Raw genomic sequence first — 23,455 nt, 5'->3', positions numbered from 1 at the left:
ATTTAATCAAATATTTTTTTCGTATTTATATATGATTTATCTTTCTATTTAAAGACAATGTTGTTGACGCAATATTCTCGCATATAACGTACTTTATCTACATTTCGCGCACAAGACATGGCATGGAATATGAATATTCTGTAACGTGAAAAAGGGAAGGCGTTTATGCGCGCTGTCGGGCAGCTCGAAGCCCGTAGATTGTTGGCCGGGAATAAGAACGGAATAGGATGAGAGTTAACGTGCACGACGGTTCGTAGGATTGACGTGTTTCTTATAAACCAGAAGGGTGAGGCGAAGATAGCGCAACGGAGGAACCATCAGACGCGAAAGTAGAGGAGGAGGAGGACGACCGCGAGAGGGTGGATGGAAAGGATGACGCGCGGAGAAGGAAGACGGGATAAGGTAGGAAGGCACGTCGCGGCGTCTGCACGCCGTGGAAGCCCGATTGTTCTCCGCAACCGACTCTGTCTCATTACTTCGAATTGGCTAGCCGTAGACAATGCCAGCGGGTAATACGATTATCCGGAAGATGGTTTTCAGCGGCCACCCCTTCGCTTCCATCGTCCCTTTTCCCCCAGCCCGACGTTCTTTTACGCTCTTACATTCCATCCCTTATAACATAAACCCTTTTTCCGAAGCGTGTTCGGAAAATCGGGACTGCCGGACATACGAGATTGAAAGAGAAGGCGATGAGGGCGCGGAGGTGACTCTAAAGAGACGACGGACCGACACGTGCATTTCCTCGTCTTATCTCCACGTGGAGATAAAAGTCGAAGATTAACCACCTATACACACGGCTTCGAAGATTCAACGATGGTTTTCGGATGGAGAAGCTCTTCGAGCTCAAGGGAGAAGGAAGGAATGCCTTTCTCCAACGCAACAAAAATGGAACAGCTTTTCTAACGTATTCCGTGGAACTCTCGTTGCACTTCGCCGTTTGCTTGAACATTTCACCGCGCGCTCTCTGACTTACATCAAGGATTCGCTATGGCGAACTCTGCTCCGTTCGAGCATGTTATGCGTGTCTGGTATTCAAGAGGTAATTCGGTGCGACGATCGAATCTACATTCGACATTTGGCTCCGAAATCTTTGGCTAATAAAAAGTTGAAACGTGTTTCCGACAGAAATTACGTGAATACATTCCACGTGTTACAGAAAATTTCTTTTGACTCTGTGAGATTTTTACATCCGCAATTTTGTAAGAGTGCTCTTATTTTATTATTCATATTATGATATTTTTAATAGGGATGAACTTTGTTGCCAAGCATGATTTGCCAGCTTGAAATTTTCATCACAAACATTTTTGTCAGATAATGCAAACGGTATTTTTTGATGCATGAAAAACGTGAGTTACTTTAACACAATGAATACGTTTATCTCAGTCTCTTTCTCTCTCTCGTATATAAACGTAAAAAGATGTTTAATATTTCAACAGATTTCAAAGATGAACTCGGTCAAATCTCCTCGTTTTAAAACATGAGTTCATCCCTTTTTCTTGTTTCTTTTTTATTTATTTGTAAATATGCCACTGTAACTCGGCTTTCATCGTGTCGCTCATTTGAATTCTCTTTTCCAAGTTGCTTCGCTTAAGAAAGAGCTGTCGAGCGCGTTAAACAAAGATTAGACGAGAAAAAACTGGACGACGAAAAGAGAACGAAGATGAAAGTTGAAAAGACAATGAGCTACTCTATAAGGGTGACGTTTTCATTCATCTACGTAGAGATGAAAATCGAAGATTGACCTACAGCTAATAAAGAATGTCGTTTTTCTGCGAAAAGAATTAATTTTGCATTAGAGAAGGAACAAAATCATTCATAATAATTTATTTCAACATTATAAATATTTTTAAATATTACATCCTACTGCACGAAAAATTCATTTCAGATTTTTTACATATATTATTTATCATGTTCTGGAAATTTTCAAAATAAATAACATGGAATAATTCATAAAAGTATATTTTTATATTTCAAACGTTAACATTTTTTTCCTTTCGTTAGCGTTACTTTGCGGTTTATTAAAATGCACATAATACCGTAACAAAATTTAATATACATTTCTATATTGTAGATAAAAATACGGCAACTCGGATTATGTGCCTAAATATAAAGATTTTAATAAAAGTATAAGGATAAAAGGAATAGACAAAATTGTTATGTTTAGTTTTATAAAAATAGAATTTTAAAGTTAAGAAAAGATATTACTTTCTTGCTAAAAAAAGCCATGGTATTATTTAATATTGTTTCTTTCCTGGCACTATATAATTAATTCTTTAAATTTTTAATATTAGATGTTTGTAAATAAATGTTAATAAACTTTAGAATTCCAAAATGTTAGAAATACATTTGATATTTTTCTTCATCGTTTTCCATCTTTCTTGAAACGCAAACCATAGGTACACATTTCTATATTTTGGAATAATTTTCAAGGCTCTATTTTTATTGTAAATCCGGCTCGAGATTTTAAATGTGGCATTACGGATTTTATTTCCAATATAACTCTGAAAAAAAAAGTTTATTTATCATTAGCGGTAAACAAAATTGGATATAGGTAACTATAAGTAAAGATGCCGACTAAAAAGACAATGAGCCACTTTTGTGAGCAAGTTTTATTTTATTTCCGGAAAGATAAGATCTTAAGATATTAACTGGCGACGCGACTTAGACTTGGACAAGACGACATTTCCACCTCACTGTGGATTTTCATTCTCGAGAAAAACTGTTCTGCATTTCAAATCTGGGGAAAGTCAGGTTGCTTCTTCACAGATGGTCGATTCAGCTAAGCGATGGTGGGAAAACAGAGAATGGGAACAGACAAACAGAAACTGAAAAAACATTTTTATATATACATCGATTTATCAAGATAAATTTTTTTTGTCGCATTAAAATATTACTTGTATTAAAATATCACTTATTTTTTAAATAAAATATTAAATTTAAGTCTTAAATCCGATTATTATTGATGTAACTTTTTCAGCATAGTTGATCTAATTTTGGCAGTGATATAAAGGATTGACAATGGAAAAGCAATGTTATACATGCGAAAAATAGCATAGAAGAATGCGGAATTAACCGATGACAATACGATCCCGGATTTAGCTGGGAATGCTTGAAGCTCTTCTGCATTTCAAATTGAAAGGTTAGGCAGAAGAATCGTCTAGTGGAAAATGGGAAAAGGGTCGAACGCGATATCGGGCTAAACGGGATGATGTGAAAAAGCAAGAAAAGCTGTGAGAAGAAGAATAGGAATTTTACTCCAAGCGTCAAAATCATCGCCAAGGTGTAGCGAATTTGATCTATCGGCAAAGACGTAATAGAAGGCAAAGAAAAATTGGATTTTGATTGAAAGAAAGTACGGGGAGCACAGAATTATAGTATCAATTTCTCTCGTCTTAATCAACAATCTTTCTGCAATTACTAAATTATTTTTGATTATTCGACGGTTAAATCGTTTTCCAATCAATCTGTATAATATGATCATGCATGTATAAAAAATGAATGGCCACATGCTAGATATTATACAAATACAATTTCTCTGTTAATAATTTCTGGTACAATAAAATCAATTATATAAATATTACAAAAGCCGATAATAGCTATTAATGGGAAGTATTAATTTATGAAATATTGCATTTGTTGGTTTATATAATATAATAAAAAGTTAATGGTTACAATATTGAATAAAATATTGAAAGAGAATCATTTATTAATCGAGGAATATAAAATGTTTTTTAGCATTTTAAATAAAATATTAGTATTAAACACTAAAAAAATCCGATTATTTTTATGCTTTTAATGTGATATTGTTTGATATTGCAATAAAATTAAACGATAAAAACTTTGTAATAAAATTTTGCAATTTTTCTCAAAATTAATAAAATATATTACGCAAAATTGAATACTTATCGCATATCAAATCTTGAGAAAAACTAATTTATAATTTCATTCGTGTACTGGTAATATTCATTGTGATGGATTTTCCAGCAAGTTAAGCAAATTGTCACTGAGTGCTATATGTCTATATAGATAGGTCATGTAAGTAATGCGAGCGATGCCGAAATCATTACCAAGTCAAATATTGAACTTGGCTAATTTGTTATCGGCGAGAAAGTAGAACGACGTGTAGAAATCTCCCTTGCCGGCAAATTCGCCCTAGTTACTGAAGTTATAACGTTGTTAAACGCCTCTGGTCGACTTATGAGAGCTGGTCCGACCGAAGAAAATATATAGATCACCCTCGGACGGATTCTCGTGCATGAAAATAGACGTTTAGAATAATAAAGGGTTTTTTTTTTCAGAAGCACTTTAGAACGAAGTTTAGACGATCACGCTGGAAATATTAAATCGAAGAAAAGTTCAATCTAAAGTAATTTAGAAGAAAATTGTGTAATTTTTCTGGTAACCGCTTTTGTCCTTTATCATGCAGAGCATATTTTTAATAGATTATTTTACAAGTTTACGATAGATCAAAGATATGTTATTTATACGGAAAAATTTTAACGTGTTAAGAAAACTGAAGCAAAGTTTTATTAGAAAGTTTTATTGCACTCTTGCATATCTTTGCTAAAATAATATATACGTATACCAATGATTTGCATATTCAAAATATGTCACGAGTTTTTTCGATAAAGCAACTAATTTTGTAATAGCAAAAAGTATATATTAAATATATTAAAAAGTATATATCAAATCACTCCTATCATTTAGATTTTTTGATCAAATTGATTTATGTCTCGAATACTTAATTTATCATAGTTCCTAATTTTTTATTATTGAGTCTATTATCGCGCAGATGAAAGCAAAAAATATCAGATGCGAATGTCCGAGCTGGATACAGAATTAGAAACCTTTTATTTACTCTTATCACTGAGTTACTTAGGTTCTCTAATATCCCATTAATATTATGTGTCTATACTACAATTTATATAGAAGCATTGTCATTACATATTTTAGAATTAATCTCACAATATAAGCTTAGATGTTATATCTAATATTCTTCTTCGGCGTGCTGGTATATTAAAACAGGCTCTCTAAAGTAATAACGCGCGTGTATGTCTATGTAACCCATATACATACTTCCAATGGCGCCAAATGAAATGATTCGCTCGCGGATAATGGGAGTCTTTGTGCATCTTTAGTAGTCACTAAGAGCTCACCGGACACCTTTTAGAAAATCTCTACTACGACAGTCGTGAAACTATCGTCCGTCCAAAGGATAGAAGAACAGAGAGCAGAGATCCTCGAAACTGTCTCGAGACGGCGACGCTAGCACTTATCGTTGTGTAACTGTTTGCCCAACCACGTAGACAGACCATTTACCATAACGAGGGAAACGCCAGCAGAACCTGGTACCGGCAAAAGCTTGTAACAATGGTCGCCCGCTTGCTCTTCCCTTTGCCCTCCAATCCTTCTACAGTCCTGAATAACCTTCCTTCTTATATCCGCTTGCAATCCGCCTTTTAACGTTCTTCTTCGTTTTTTTTGAGATTTTATTTCCGTCAACTCGAGGCTTGGCGAAAGCTTCATAATGATGTTACAACTTTTAACGAATCACCATTGTATGATTTTTTTTTTTTTATTGATAGATCGTCTATTATTATGAAACGCATTTTTAAGTTAAATGAAATTGTTTTAATAGATCCGAGAGTAAAACATCTTTAAATTGTGGTCAGAGCATTTGTGTCAACAGCGTTCCACGCGTTAGGTGGTGTTCCTCGTAGTTTCCTCTGCTTCCACGACCTTTCGTCCATTAAGTTGTCTCTCGAGGAAGTCGTTACCACAAGGAAGGTGTAAGAGTAATGGCGCTGACCTTTTGCAAAATATGACATAGTCGTATGTAACGATATGACGCAACTGTACATACATTTTCCATGTTTAATATAGTATAAGGTCGGGATTATACTCTATTAATAAACATTTAAAAGATATTGCAAGATGGCTTGCAAAAATGAATTATTCAAATAGTCAAGAATTCTGAAGAAAGAAGGTGAATTTTTAACGCTCAAGTGCAAATGCAAAAGTTCTCATATAAACTCGTGTGTTGCACTGTAAAGGCGATATTTTAGGCACATATATCATCGCAGATCGTATTACAGCCAAGAGGAGATGGAGACACGGCTCTTTTATTGCAAGCTTCGCGGAAACATCAATAATCTCGGGAACTTCTTAAGCGGCTTGAACGTTCTTTGGAAAACCATAGCGCTTTATACGCCGATAATCGATTGTGGAAGAAAGAGTTTCGTTGGGAATTCCAGCAAGTTTCGCACCACAAAAAAAGACACTCCGTTCAAATATTTCAACGAATCGTTGCAAATCAACGATCGTCTTTGATCAAAATCACTGGTGCGTTCACAGATTCTCAGATATATACTCCGCAAAGCTTTCCGATTTAAACTTCTCTTTGATATTTCTAGCGCCTTTGATATTTGTTTGACTCTGTTTGCGCTTTCTTAAAAATTTTTATTTAAATGAACATTTTTTTTATTTTGTTATTTTAAAGTTGAGATATAAAAGTTTTCGTATATTTCCGTTCATATAATTATACAATTTTTAATGCCAAGTTTTTGCATAGAATAAATTGACTTTATATAAATATAATACTTAATATATATATATATATATATATATATATATATATATATATATATATATATATATATATATATATATATATATATATATATATATATATATATATATATATATATATATATATATATATATATATATATATATATATATATATATATATATATATATATATATATATATATATATATATATATATATATATATATATATTAAGTATTATATTTTATATTATAATTTTTATAATTTTATTACATATATAAGTAGTATATTACTCAAGGTATTATTTAAAATAACGCGAAGAAATGCAATTTAGATAGAATAAAATGAATAAATGAGTAATATGGCAAATTGGCAATAATACATAATATTATTTGTTAAAAAATAAATATAGAAGATTGAAACATTATTCTATAATTATTTTTTATTAAAACGCGATACAATTTTCATCAAACCAAAATATAATAGATAACTTTATATAGTGCATGATGTAATTTTTCAATTTATATTCCTTATGAACATAAAAATAAAATCGATACGCGCTAACTTTTTGACCAATTTGCCGAGATGCAAAAGACTTATATCGCTCGAGGTACTGTGAGAGGGCTGTTTTTCGAGGGCGAGACGCGCTTCTCTGAGCGCAAAATCGCTGCTCTTCCTTCGCCAGTGACCCGTGGTAGGGATGAAGGAATCGAAGGAGAAAAGGAGGCGGTGGAAGGATCCTTCCGCGGGATGCAATTTATCCTGTCGCATTAGATTCAAAATAATTGATCCCCCGGGCGGATGGAGAATAGCGAGTCATTACTTCAGAGTGATAGCACCCCCATCGCAGTGCAGGCCGGAGGAAAATAAAAACTCGGAAATCACCTGCTCCCGATGAAAAATTTGACAGCCGAGAAGGAGCGAGCTAAGGAGATAGGGAGAAAGCCGCCGGTCGCGGTACCGGGCGAAGTAAGGATAGCACCTCTCTGCAGAATGGGCTTTCCGCAGCTGCAACAACCTAGAATTCGCCCGGAAACACGTTGTTTGACTTTTCGTGCAGCTGACTGCACGCGATTCTCTTTCTCTTTTTCTTTTCCTGTTTGTTATTGGTCTGTCACTCCGTCCGTAAGAATTTTGCGCTAGTTTTAGCTCAAAGCATATTTTATTGATATTTCACAGTAATTCATATGCTTTTTTTAATTGATGTTTTTCAAAATATCGAGTTGTATAAATAACAGAGAAGCGAGTGCGCAAACTAAAACAAAAATATAAATAACCCAAGCAAAAATATGAATAATATTTGATTATAAAGTAAAGTCTTTGTCCAAAGGAAGAAATTAATGTTACCTTAATACCTTTCTATTCTTTTGATAACATGCATTAAGACGTATATTTAAATTACAATAGTTTTAAAATAATTTTATTTCGTCTGTCTCAAGCATTTTTTTTTCATATTTGCCATTAGATGCAATGCTTGCGTCTTTGTGCTTATTATATACATATATTGAATATATAAACTTTGTCTTCATAAATTGTGTACTTACGTATATCGAGTGAGTAGACATTTGTAACCGGTCCAAACAGAATCAGCAACGTACATAATTTAGCGATTATCGATAAATAATCGGCCTTCATGTTCTCCGTTGAGTGAAGACTTCATGAGAGCACTCGACGAATAGCTGTAAGCATAAATATAAAATATTTATATATTAGCGTGTACATTTTCTTTTATTTCAGCAGTCGCGCGCGCATAGTTGGTATTTGTTGTTGCAAAAGGTAATGCTAGGCAAAACAGATTCCGCAAAAACCCTTGAGAATTCTAGTTTGATCTCGCCAATCTCCGGAATCAATATTTAAAGCAGAGAAGACGGACTTGGCTCCTCGTACGAGAACGTGCTTCGGAAGTCCACGTGATATTGCCTTGCCTTCCAATTTGCTGCCATTGTTTTCAAGTCGGATAAAACCTCCGATCGCCCTTCGGTCACGTCTCTACGCGAAGCACCCCGGAGATTTTAAAAACGCCTCTCGAAATATTTTCTGCCCAGGTGCGCCTGAGGTGGAGGCTCAAGTAAAAAGGAACTTAATCGACTTAAGAGTAAAACTACACGCGTCTATGTATTCCTTTTTCTTGGCACAATCCTGGACAGCCAGTCAGCCCTCGGTGGTTTCCGTGGTACGTGCGTCGCCTAGAGAAAACATGGAGAGACCGGCTCGAAATCAAGTCCCCACTCAATTAGCTGAACCTCGCGTCCGCGTGTACTTCTCGATAGAAAACACAGTTCTGGGAAGGATGTGCGAATGAAGAATAGGTATAGTGACAAATGCCAACTATGCAATAATAAATTCGTATAAAAATTTTGAAAAGAAATCTTAATAACAATATAAGATAGACCATAAAAAATAGTAAATTATACTTTAAAAACAAATTTATGTGACTTTTAAATGTATGTACATTTCCTGGGCTTTTTATGAAATGTGTAATATTTTTTAAGAATCTTAATCACCTTGTGTAAAACCTTCAGACGTGAGTAATATCTGCAGAAATTGTCTCTCTATCTCTTTTTAAATTTTTTTTTTAAAAGGATTAAAAGGAGAGAGAGGGAATATATAATATAGAATAGTAATTCTAAAATTCTAAATTTTTTAAATTATTTTATAAGAAATGAGAAATTTTATAAATATTAAAAGTTTCTGTGTTAGAGAGAAGATTTTTTATAGATATACGCAAACTTTTATATCGAGAAAAATAAAGATCAAAGAATATGCATGGATAATATTATATATCAGCAATCCAAAATTAAATAGAATCAGAAAATTTTTTAATTTAATTTTATTGTTATTGTATCACCGCAAAGTTAGGCTTTAAGACTCATGCAAGTACGTCGTAATCCATCGCTGGTATAAGGAGAGAGCAATATCCTGCTAGAAACTAAACGAGAGAAGAGTAATTAGCTGCACGAAGAGTAATTGATCGCAAATAGAAGGTTCGAAACTAACTTGTTAGAGACTATGCAGCTTCCACGGCGCTGACTTCGTTTATACCATAGCTAGGTCGCGAATGTCCACGCGGAAGGAATTCACATCAATCGGCATTAATTAATCGCTTTCGCTCGGAAGCGCTGTCACGCGATTTAATATCTCTCGCGGGGTAACTCGACTGGCAATTTACCAATAATAAATACCTCGAATTTTTTGATCTAGTGCGCACATCGAGAAACAACGTAACACACACATACACACACACACACACACACATATACAAATATACACGATATAGACGGTGTTTTAGTTAGTTACCATCATTCACCATCCGGATCTATGTATGCCGACCTCTCCGTGTATGTGGGTACTGTATTTAACGAGCGGAAACTCGTCGAATAGTGCACAAATCCAGAGGAAGAATAAAAATAAATTTCAAACTGAGAACGGAAATAGAGCGCCATATATATAAAATTTCTGCGGCTCAAATCAATCCGCTTACTGAGAGTTGATGCAGATACGAAAGGATTTTGTTTACAAGTGTATACGCAAGCACACGTAAACAAACCACGGATGCAATCACAGCTCGTAGTCACCGTATTTACAGATGTTTATTTATGTATTCCACTATTAGAGAAGCGGATATTAATGATAATGCGCGAGACGGAGAATTGAACGATGAAGCAATAAATATTGATATACAACAATTCTGCGCCGTATTTTCCTATGAAAATTGCGATAATGATAAATTATCGAAAATATTATTCTAGTAATGTATGTATATTATTTTATATTTCTGTTTTAATATATTATTTTAATAAATTAGAATAAATACTGAATGTGATAGCAGTATTAAATGTGAAACTTTTTTATTACAAAGTTTTCAAAAATTTTTGGCTCGTAACAGCATTTAATGTGCGTGTGTGTGTGTGTGTGTGTGTGTTAGAAATTCTGTTTTTTTTTTCCAAAACGTTCCTGATACATAAACACGGTATTTGTGCGACGAATACGATTAAATGATCGTTTGCACGATTCAATATTGTTGTATAAAGCTTTTGCCAGTCACGAATAATTTCGCGATCGCATTTTGATAGATTGTAAATGCAATGTGACGCCACGGTCACAACCGTACAAGCTTGTGTGTTTCTTGGCGTACAAGGACATGTAGCATTGCTATCGACACAGCGTTAATTAGTGCACACTTGCAACCCGATGTTACCGAAATACCATTAACGGCCCTCACACGGAGAGCGTAACGCGGTATCGCCCTCCGTTTAGATCGCGTTTTCTGCCTGTCGCAAATAATTAGCAAACGGCCGGACCCTATATAACTTGCATGCCCCGCTATAGCGATTTGGACATTGGAGGCGCAAATTAGGACGGCGTCTACCTAGACGCGTTTGCCGATAATTTAATTGATTATTGACGTACGCGAGCATACACACACGTGCATATAAAAAATATATATAAATTATAATATAAAAATTAAAAATATATAAAAATTGCTTATACGCTGAGAGTTATTTACATTTGTTTATTATATCCATTAAAATAAATAGAAATTGATTCAGCAAAATAACATCCTCGTGTATACATATATCAATATTACTATACTCGGTATACTATTACATTTAGTTTATTATGATATAATTAGCTTCATAATGATTGTGTCTAATCCGCACATAAGCAATTAGCATCCTAATGTTAATTTACGTTTCGATGTGATGCCAAAACTGCGTTTATCTGTGAGTGATTAGTTAATTTTAAATTAGCCCGCTTGATGTTTAAATTAACCCGCTTGATGTTTGCTAATATACACCTCATTCGTACTATCGGTTATACACGTACGCATCTCTGTGTATATATATACATTCAAAGGGATCTCTGGCAGTGCAATATCGATCGAGTGATATGACGGCTGTGCTTCGTTATCTTGTGCACGATATGTCGATACCTTGTGATACACTTAATTGAAGACATATCGCCTCATTAGCTATACTGATTGGACATCCCGGATTTCGCGATTAAATATTGCCTTTATATATACCATCCATTCCCGTCCAATCATTATACGTATCACGTTAAATTTTAAATTGCTTAATCACAGAAGAAATAGATTTTCTTTTCAGAGCGACAATAAATTAGAAATAAAACATGCACGATTCGTATTCAATTTATCGTAATAATTGATTTACAATTATAACTAACTATAATTTTGATTAACACATTTTTATATCTACGCATCATTAAAATCAGATAATTTTAATATGGCTTCCATCATTTTCAGATAATTTTTAATTAAATTTGTTAGTATTAATTATATAAAAAATGCAATATTAATTAATTAGAGATTAAAGCAATGTTACGTTTTACTAACTGCTAACTGTTAAACTGATGTCGTGGCAAAACAGTTTAGTCGTTAGAAAATGACAAGGAGGATCTCGTGAAATTTTTCAAGACTCAGAAGTACTTTCCAAGAACTGTTCCGTAATGACAAGAACTCTGAGGCAATTTCTTCTTGCTGCCGTTGCAAAATACATTCGAGATTTTATGAACCTCGATAGCTAGAGTCAGTGAAACTTACGGATCGTACAAGGCGAATGTTCTGAAATCTTTAAAGACAAGTCGAGAGGTGGATGTTTGCTTTAAACATCCAAGGCTATTACTTTAAGTTTGATTAATCACAATCATATATTTTATTAATTGTTAATATAAATAATATGTACAACCAAATATTTTTTATCTCATATTTTTTAAATATCCTTTTATGTTATTTCTAAACTTTTTATGGATCATACAATTATTTATCGATAAATAATAAATGCCTCTACGCGCCTCTCTTCTTTCGTCCGAGAAAGTTTTGTAAAACACGGTACTAAGTCATCGTTATAACTCAGCTGGCCACAAAATAATGAATCGCTCGACTTAATGCAAGTATGAGTTTGCGCAGTAGAAAATTGTAGCGGGAGGATAAATTACTTAACTTTAGTTAGCCACCACCAGCCAGCTAAGGCTACCGTAATTCCCATAAGAACCCCATTTAGACTTTCAGCGCTCGTTTATTCTAATGCCGCCGCGGTGTGTGCGGAAGAGAGTCATCCTCTATGCCTCAGCTCGCTACGATGTACACTCACGATCTTCAGCTTATTGTGCTTTCGCGCAATAAGCTAAGAAATTCTGCTTTGCAGATTCCCGGCAAACGAAAATCGATAAGTGCGCTTGCGAAATTACCGCATACAAAGTCAAATGTATTCCCTAATCATCATAAATTTTTTTCAATGATTGTTCGAGGAAATTGAAGATGAAATCGGATTTATTTAAAATCTATCTTTATATCCATATCTCTCCGCAAGATCTGAATAAAAATACCAATATCCACAAAGGATTTTGCGTTTTGTAAAAGCTATCTGTGCAAGCGGACTCTTGACCCTTCACTCACGTAAGAGGATGCTCAAACGGACTCGGATCGAGAGAATAACGGAATGTTCAAGTGGCAATCGTAAGAATATCTTCTTGTTGTGATATTATTTCTTTTTCGCAAAAATTTGCATCTAACACGAAATCTTGTACGATGCGAAATGATCGTGGAATATCCTGCATGACATAATATATGTATTTTGGCATGTTTAGGATAGAGATGCTTGGTTCTCGCGTAATTGTCCGCGTACAAGACGTGATCCCAAAGGAGGCTATGTCCTGGATAGAGCCAGCGGAACGCCGCCTATCCCGGTGGACCTATCGCCGGCTATTATCGCATACCCTGCGGTTTTAAGCTATCGCGGTACGTAAGAGTGCCAAGAGAACTTTCGTCCTCCCTCATGGTGAATTGCCCGCCTGCTTACCCTTCCCTATATATGCCAGGGATCTACCGACGTCGCAGAATCTCCTACATTCGTCGTGCCGCATGTCCTGCGGCCTTCCATCGTCCAGGCCGAGATAACGCCAGCCTGTTTGTACAAGGTGTTAGGCATTTATCAGTATGTATGGCATGGATGTATTCCAAAGCATACGATATGTCTGTAATATTTCACGGTTCGCGGTTTAATCTGGACTACATCCAGGTCGACTAAGAACATACACTCCAAAGGCTGGTTTTTGGAGCTTCCGTGTATATGTCCGCAAGATTAATTTTTGTGTGTGTTTAAACACATAAATTAATAAGCAGTATAAAGGTATTTGAACGATTTCAATAAGATCTGATGAGATTTATTTTGGATAACGTTCAAAATAAGGATATTGGATATATCTCTCAAAACGTGGTTATTTTATGTCATATTATGTTTTTCGACGAGTTTCAAATTTCGCGACATCGAATTACATAAGTAACAGCTTCGAAAAGAATCATTGACTGGACATTTACCGATATTTGTTGCATAGATTTTATCGACAATATATATATAAATCTGTGCTCACCATCATTATTTTACACGATGTCGATAAAGAATATTGGCACACAATAGATGGCTTGAATAGTATTTAATACGTGGCATCTTCTTTGGAAAGAGATATACAAATATTACGTAACCGTTTGTATTGCAATATCGTTGCAATAACTTCTTTTTTTGAGCATCGTATATCTATCGGAAACGTAACGTTTCTAAAGATCTCGAGCACCAAATATTTGTTTTTTTTTTTTTTTTGTTGTGCTATTATTTAGCTCGATGTGGTACAGTTTTTTGGATCCACATATCACGTATTGGCGTCTTTTCGGCTCCACATATCCACGTTTTTTGTGTTGCGTGACACAATTCGGCGTTGTTTGTATCGTACGATATTGTTAAACGATATGTCTATCGATATATTTATATATATCTTTTAATAGTGAGACATCGTTTATCTGGAACAAAGCTATGTCTGTCAAGCTCATTTATTCTTCATCGCGTTGAGTCACGTACAATCGGCGAAATGTCACTTCTTATTCTGATGCTATATATTGATGCTAAAGATTTTCAACAAAGAAAACACAAACGTACATGCGCGCAGCATCTCCGAGGCTATTTTCGTGACTGGTGCCAGATATTACGTCTTGAAAGAATAATGGTATACAAGCTCCAGCGATTTTGCAATATTCGACGCTGTATATTCCTTGGCGTAATGCATATTTATATCGCGATATGAATCAAACGGCTCGAGCACTTTTCCACGACCCGCGTTACCCTCCCGGTTTTTCGGCATAATTATAACAGGAAATTCACGTGATACGAGATTGTTTTATATGATTTATTATTAGCTGCAAAGAAAATTTGGGATAGTATTTTATCTAGTTTGTATCGTACGATATTGTTAAACGATATGTCTATCGATATATTTATATATATCTTTTAATAGTGAGACATCGTTTATCTGGAACAAAGCTATGTCTGTCAAGCTCATTTATTCTTCATCGCGTTGAGTCACGTACAATCGGCGAAATGTCACTTCTTATTCTGATGCTATATATTGATGCTAAAGATTTTCAACAAAGAAAACACAAACGTACATGCGCGCAGCATCTCCGAGGCTATTTTCGTGACTGGTGCCAGATATTACGTCTTGAAAGAATAATGGTATACAAGCTCCAGCGATTTTGCAATATTCGACGCTGTATATTCCTTGGCGTAATGCATATTTATATCGCCATATGAATCACACGGCTCGAGCACTTTTCCACGACCCGCGTTACCCTCCCGGTTTTTCGGTATAATTATAACAGGAAATTCACGTGATACGAGATTGTTTTAAAGATTGTTTTATATGATTTATTATTAGCTGCAAAGAAAACTTGGGATAGTATTTTATCTATAAAATGTATTACATAGTATAAAAAGCATTTATATTATATCTTATTAGAATTAAAATTTTCATGAATTTTTGTGTATAATTATTATAAAATTTTCATGATACAGTGTCGTTATAATAGTTAATTTGAGATAAGATAATATTTACAATTTTGAGATTAAATTATATTTTACAGGACAAATTTTTACTTCAATTTATATAAATTAATTAAAATAAATTATATTCCACGGGACAAATCTTTACTTCAATTTATAAATTAATTTTATATTTTAAAAAGCTAAAAGTGTGCTTTTTGCGCAATATCAAATTCATGAATCTGGAAATGTACTAGATTTATTAACTTTTCACGTAGCTGATCCGCGTCTAGTTCTTCCTTAATCGACGATGTTGAAGTATTATCGCGTACCATTGACGCGTGTAGCATTAAAAAGTATCGATAAACGATATCCTCGATAAGTTCCGCTGTTTCTGCTTCAATTGTCGTAGAGCAATAGTGTAGTATGCGTTATTATCCGGCGCGGCACCGGGGCGCGTTTGTGTTCGAGAACGATTCTCTCTTCTCTTGGGGGAAAAAAAAAAAAAAAGAAAGAAATCACATTTCCGAGAGAGAATGCGACCCCGCCGCTGCGCGTCTACCAATGAATCATCGCTGCGCGGCCATACATCGCGCGCCATCGGGTAATTAATTATTCTGAAAGAGTACGAGCGCGCGGTATAACGAACACATCCTGCTTATAAATATTTCCAACGTAGGAGTTTTTGCATACCGGGTGTACGCGCGCATCGAACCGTTCCCGTACATTGCATTATCGTATATTGCACGTACCATTCGAGCGTTATCTGCGTAAAGCGGAAGCGCGGAATAAAACGACCTTCTGCAAAAAGGAAGCGTAATGGACGCGGAACTTCATCGTGAATTCAATGCGCGAAATTTATTTAATTCGATTTCTCGCATATATTTAAACGCGAACGAAATTGCGGCGGGCCATTCAGATATTCAAGACGCTCTCATGTCATCGAGTTACATTTTTTTCGGACGCCTGATGCGTAATCGACTTGATTTTATATATCTGTGTATCAAACTACGATTACGTAAGAAACTTGATGAAAATAATGATACAATTAGTCGGAAAATCTCACCGGAAAAGGCTCCGGCGTTGATATAACGCATGAAACCTGTTGGAACAATTTATTGTTAGGCGGACAATTGGATTAACATGCGTCCTAAATAACTAATGTATCGTTAAACGATACCCTCGATGCGTCATTCTGCTTTCGTTCCGACAGTTGGAGGAATTCGCGCGTTGGCATTGTAAGCCCGTATTTTGTCGCTTCGCGCTGTCAATAAACGTCATCGATGTTTCTTGCCATTCTCGTCGCGTCCTTAGGACGCTAGAAGTGAAATCGTCCTCGATAAGTGACATCTTAACCGTAATAAAGCCGCGACTTTTAATCGCTTCAGTTACAGCAATTCTATCTTAAAAATTCGTAAAGAATTTCATGGATTTAATCGAGATGTCGAAATATTTTTGCGCGGAAGAAAAGAAATCGCGATGATGTTGCAGCGGCATTCTCATCGCTGTATACTCTCACGTCGGTCGTGTCTACGATTATGTTCAGTGCTCTCTCACACCGGTAACGTCGTTGCTGCCACCGACAGCAACGATGCACCGTTACATTGTTCGGTTAACCTCGCGTCATTTCAAGGGATACAATTTTCCTCCTACGCGTACGAAGTATGTCATTGCGATAAGAGCGCGTAATACGTTTCTCCTCCACCGCCATCTCCACCACCATTGCCAGCATCGTCGTCTATGTCTTTGTTCTTCCGCGGTGTCGGAGATATTCGCCATCCCTTTATGGACCACAAAGCGGGGCTCGCGTTCTCAGCGAGATCTCGTTTTCTTGCTATGGGCACCGCAGCGACTGTCAACGAATTCTCCAGCCGGAAGGTATCTAATAAATCTCTGACGGAGACGAGAGTTTCTCGTCGCACAGATGCAACCGCCACGCGAGAGGAGAGTTTTCGAGGATATTTTGCGCGGCAACGGTATTACTTTAAAACCATCGCGTGTGTCTGCAAATTCTGGAATGCCACTACACATTTCCGTGTCACTAATAAAAACTGCCTGTTTAATCAGCGCGTTTAAAGCCGGATATGTTTGTTTTTTTTAAGTCTAACGTATATCAAAATAACGAATGTTTACGAATGTTGGAAACATTGGCAATTAAAGAACAATGAATCGCGGAGGCTGAAGTGTGGGCAAGAGCAAGCATGTGGAAGATTAAATAAAATTTAAATATATGTAAATCAAATCAATTCAGCGCGAGCGACGTAAATTGTTGACTAAAAAATAATTATATGCGCGAAAGAATTTGTTTTTTTTTTTTTCTTTTATTATTCCGCATTGATATATGAATCATATGTAAACTAGAATACAAAAAAAAACTTGATTTCAAAGAATAAACTTTCAAAAAATCATACGTATTTTATTTGTAAAAAAAAGAACACGGAAAAAATGCTTTCTTTTTCCGAGAATATTTTTTTTACATATTTTCTCTCGACTATATAAACTCGATTACTTTTTTTTCCTTAACTTTTTTGCGTTTTCCTAAAACCTTTCTCCCTCTTTCTTTTGATGTTTAATAAATTATTAAAACCTAGGAACATCACAAAATACATTCTTAAAGTCGCGAAATTACCTAAACTTCCACAACGTTTTTCCTTGCACGCTCGATTTTTTTCAATCTTCGTGTTTCTTTGCATATAAAACATTCATCTTTTTTCACGATGGTTAATAAATTATTAAGGACACGCGATAAAACCTCGTGCCGTTAGAAAGAACGAGGCAAAATACACCTATGTGTACACCGCCTTTTCCAGCGGAAAGCGGGAATCGAACGGCGCTTATCAGCGACGCCGATACGTCTGACCGCTGCGTATCCGCTGCTACTAGTCGGAAGCGGCGTGCATACGTTATCGTTCGGTCGCTCGTGTACCACCGGCACCTCCGACCCGCTCGATCCCGGGTGACGATAAAGTGCGAGAAACACGTGCGACACGTTTCGCCGTTGCGTTTTGTCCACCTTGCTCCGCTTTGCTCCCCTACCGCCGTGTCTTATCGCAATCATCGGCGACCCTGGTCGCGTTAAAGCCGATCATTAATAGATATACCGACTGCGCGCCTCATAACATGTAAAGCGAGTTGCAAATATTTCCAAAAGGCACGCGCGTCCTTGGATTAGCAATATTCACCATCGTACATTTGCGGATAAAAGCATCATCATCTAATAGAGATATATTCCTTAAGTTTTCAGCTTTTAATTTATTTACTTTATCACAGAGCTTTTTACTAGATTTTAAAAAAGCACTGTAGTCGTTCTAATAATTGGGCGAGGCGTGAAAAATGTGAACAATTATTGATAAATTAATTTACGTAATCAAAAATTATACATACTCGTATAATACACTTATAGGATACAAATTTCAAAAATAATGTGAGATATTCCGTGCGTTGCGTTTCGTGTCATTGCGCTGTTAAACTGGCAGTGCTGCCGGAAGCTACATGTAATTTACTACAGTAACATTTAATCATTAATGCAGTGTATGTACGCTGTGAAGATGTACGAATCGGATAACACAACACAGCGTCGATGCGTATAAATAGTTGTAGCAAAGGTATATATAATAACGTCTTTTTAGCTCGCGAACGATATCACACACGGCTGCAATTTATTCTTTTATGTTATATAAAATATTTGTATCAAAAAACGATATCCAAGGAGTTACTTTATTATAAACTTGTTTAGCTGTTATAATAGCTTTTAAAACGCCAAGAGAAAGACTGCTATTAAGCGCAAATAACAAAAAGTAAAAAGAGTTGTTAAAAAGAACGAGATAGAGACAAAGAAAGAGAGAAAAAAAAATTTTAAACATTATTCATAAACGGTGGTCATTTTATTCCTCTTGATAATGTTGGATGAGAAGAGCATGTTCTTCTCGAGCCAAATCAAGCGTGAGCAAGAATCTTTATCACCGTCAATGAGAGACGCTCTTGAAAGCTATTTTGTGCCTCGTAACATCAATGAACGTCGTTGTATCTCGTCTCGTCGTTATCGTCTAACGTTGTTATCGAAAGTGACGCGTAAATTACCATTGAAACAAGAGGCGTTCGACCAACTAGCTACTTGAATGAGCGAATATTCTTCGAGACGAGCAACCGTTATACGATAAGATATGAAAAATGTTCCCGCTATATACATTTTTCCATCGCGTCTCTTTTACGCCTGTTTAACTTAAATCATCTCTCTTTGTCGCTCCTCTGGCGCGTCTTTACGAAAACACTGTTCTCTGTCTCGTCGTACATATATATCCCGGATCTTCCTTCCCATCGCGAGAAATTATGGCTCCTTCCTTTCGTAATCCATCGGCCAACGTAAATCACGAATGCAAGCAACAGAGCCGCGAATGGGGAGAGTCCGAGGATCGCCGCTTACCGAGCTCTCTCGAGTCTCAAAATTATGGTTCCGACAAGGTCTTTGAAATATATTACCCTTTAGTTTCGAAATCTTTGCCGCGGGAACGATGATTAATTTGCATGCCGCACGACTATATGTGATCTCGAAATAATTTCCCTGTCGCTTTATACGCTGACCGAGATCTTCGATTTACGACTTTAATAGGTGACTCCGGAGATTCTCTCGTGGATGAGATAGTGGAAGAGAGGGTCAAACTTTCAATCTATGAAATATCGCTATCGCCTTTCTTTGAGTTGCTTTAGCTTCCTTTCCTTTCCATTTTCTATAAGTATATTTTTATATTACATAATAAAAAATAATAGATAAAGTAAAATTGACATCGTCTTTTTTTAACTTTACTTAAACTAACATTCTTGCAATTCTAAAGCCCGGTCTACAATGATTCGTTAGTCGTTAATCGTAAGCAAATTGACCAACTCCGGACGATTATTCCAAGAATATTCTTGGAATAATCGTCTGTAGTTGGTCAATTTACTTGCGACTAACGACTCATTATAGATTAAGCATAACAAATTGGCGATTATTCTGGTATTATCTTCACTATAATAAAATAAGAAACTCTTTTAGATTGCTATAATCTAGCAAAATTATTTATGTAGAAGCGTTTCTATACATATGCATAATATGAACATTTAATTGTCTAGTATTCTTAGACTATCTACCGCTCGTGCAGTCTTTGATTTCTTTAGGAATTTAGGTCAAAGCGTATGGATTTCAAGCTTTAATCACTATAATTAGCGTTTTACATTTCCTGCTATTGTTTGAAATGATGCCGCAGTTACGAAACGCTGGTATCGAAGAATTTCAACAATATAGAGCTGGTTAGATACAGAATCTAAACTCGCAGATGAGAATGAAAATTACGATATTAATTATTTGAGGTACGAAGAGACTCAAATAGCGTTATTGATGTAAAATATTTGCACGCATCTGAGAACGTGCCTTGCGAGGGATGCTCAATTATGGTTTACATTGCTAATTTTCTGGCGTATCTTGAACATCAGTTATTCATGCGATGTGTATAATGATTTGAAAGGAAAAGAGAATTTCTATCTTCTTCCGTTTAAGTGTCATGTTAATAAATATATTTTATGTGCTTTTTTTCTAGCAAACTGCTCTTATTCTTTGGATATAAAATTGTCAAACAATATGATATTAACTTTTTTTCTAAAGCTTTTATTTATTTCATCGTCATCTGTCTGTACTGGCAAATATTTATTTCTTCGAATTATTCATAAGTCAACAGTTTAAAAGCAATGTATTGTTCGCCCATGAAATCTCACCTAGTGAGATCTTCGCAAAAACGGCGACTATTTCCGCGCGATTTTTCTTTATAGACGGTTGGTTGTATACGGGTGAAAAAGAATTAAGTTCCGCTGGATGTTTGAAGTATTCTCACGGCGAAAGGAATAAACTCGTTGCAACGCTACAAAAGTGAGGAGCGTGAAATAGCGCTCGTTGTTATTTTTGTCTACGAAATTGTGTTGCTGCTGCGTGCTCAAGAGAGCCGCGCCACGAATAAATGGGAATAAAACACACAAACGCCAATAAGAAGAAATAAGTGAGAATTCTTCTCACCGATCGTACTTTTACAATCCTGTCTCTCTCTCAAATTGCTATTGATTGCCGTAAACGAATGTTCCTGTGCTCTACATGCGTGCTGAAAATCGCGTTGAAGCTAAAGTAAAACAAAATTATCGTGCAAAATATTTCGTTTCGTCGGTCTCTCCCATCGGGCCAAAAAGCCCGCCTTTCTTTACGCGAATTCTTTCCAAAAATCAATTGGACGGACGAGAGATATCCGTTCCAATTTAACGGAACCGGGAATAAAAGCGACATACCACTTTCTGGTGTACCTCTCCTCCGTCTCCTCTCACTTGTGTCCATTTCGTCACTCGGTCGAGCATGCAATATGTTCGCACGCGGAATACATACGGATATACGTGTAAGTGCATTTCCACTTTGAAAAAAAGCGCGACGCAGGTGGCAGGGCGTACTGTACGACAGGGTGGCAGAGAAAAAGAGATAGGGGGAGGGGGGAGGGGGGAATGGGACAGGGAGAACGTCACAAAAAAAAGGGGGGAATATAAAGAAACGGGAACGCGATTCGCCGCAACGTATTTCAGTCAGAAGCGGCTTTTGAAATTCTGACGCTTCGTCAGTTCTCTTTGGATGCATTCGCGGAGTGGCATTATCGTCGCTGTAGTTACGAGTACATCGCGCACGCTTTTTTTCCCCACGAGTTGCAGCTGCAGTTTCGGCTCCTGACGTTTCATCGCAGCAAGTGGGCATCGCGTATATGGCTCTGCCTCTTTTTTTAAGGACCACTCAGTGCTAAAAGTCCAATATCCCTCTTTCTCCTCCTCCGTTTTCACCCCTTCCCCCTTTCTTTCATTTATTTTCTCTTTCTCTCTCTCTCTCTCTCTCTCTCTCCCTCTTTTTTCCTTGTGTCGTTCTCTTTTTCTCTTCCCTCGTGCTTTTTCCTTCCCATCAACGTTCCATCACATTCTGCCTTCAAGAACTTTTCGTCGAAACTCTCGTAGTTGCGCGAACACATTCAACTGTTAGCAGATATACATGAGTGTATTGCGGTTTTAAATAATGTATTTCAAAAATGTTACAGACTATTCTTTCGGGAGACGATCGCCATATGCATTATTCTGTGGATTTAAATAAACTCTATAATTGTTTATGAATCATGCGACCTCTCTTATTATAAGAAAACGTCTAATTTAATTGTTTATACGCGCGTCTCGATTAATAATTATGTACCAAGTTAATTCGAGAATAGAATTTGATGATAAATTATAATGATGAAATTTATCGAATCGAATATACGTACAAGAAAATATCTAACTAATCGCGAAAAAGTATTCTGCCATTACGTCAAATAATGATAAATGTTCCGAGCTTTTCTTCGTGAAATGGGCGACTATTTGGCAAATGCGACTTTGACTATTGGACGTCGTTTCGTCCTCTTTTCCTGCTTTCACAGATGAGCTGCACGGAAAAGGTAGAGAAGTGCACATCGAAGAGGGGCTGCATAATCGTCGACGACAATGACGGGGACGACTACGAGCACGACGACGGCAGGAAGCGACGAGCCACGTCGATTGAACATTGTTTACATTCGATCGAGCAAATCGGTTCGGCGCCGCTTCTTGTTTCTCGGTTCCACGCGTGAACGCGTAAGTGCGGTCCCCTATATACCGTACATTATATTATCCGCCGCCATGGAGGAATATGAACGAAAAGGGTGAAGGAGCGATCGACGCTGCTCGGTCAACGTTCTCCGCGTTGATCGCGCAGTAGCAGCAACAGCAATATCCGAGGAAAATCTTCGTCTCGCTGGGCGAGCATGACCGTGATATCGCGACTCCGATATAATTAATAAATCCTATTTGAAAGCCGGGATTTAAGTCGTTCGACGCTGCAGAAAGTCACGTAAAGGCAGTTAACTAAGTGTTGCAGAAGTAACGTAAATTGTGTTACCTTCTACGATCAAAATACGAAGTTGCGATATTCAGTGCTCGTGCACGCGCGCGCTCAAAGCCAGGTTCACCGAGTTATCCAATTTTCACCCTACACG

The 23,455-nt window shown here is 36.5% G+C and overlaps 1 protein-coding gene across 1 annotated transcript in view; it reads right to left on the bottom strand.

The window, feature by feature from the left end:
* LOC115233760 (discoidin domain-containing receptor 2-like) overlaps window positions 1-23,455 on the bottom strand; it is a 75,377-nt gene that overhangs the window by 30,312 nt on the left and 21,610 nt on the right. Inside the window, exon 2 of the mRNA XM_029804326.1 lies at window positions 8,115-8,249. Within this exon, the coding sequence (XP_029660186.1) occupies window positions 8,115-8,205 (91 nt within the window). The 5' untranslated portion in view covers window positions 8,206-8,249. The remainder of the gene's footprint in view (window positions 1-8,114; window positions 8,250-23,455) is intronic.

Source organism: Formica exsecta, unplaced genomic scaffold (assembly GCF_003651465.1).
Source record: "Formica exsecta isolate Colony F162 unplaced genomic scaffold, ASM365146v1 scaffold191, whole genome shotgun sequence".
NCBI lineage: Eukaryota > Metazoa > Arthropoda > Insecta > Hymenoptera > Formicidae > Formica > Formica exsecta.
This window is presented reverse-complemented; position numbering and strand designations above follow the sequence as displayed.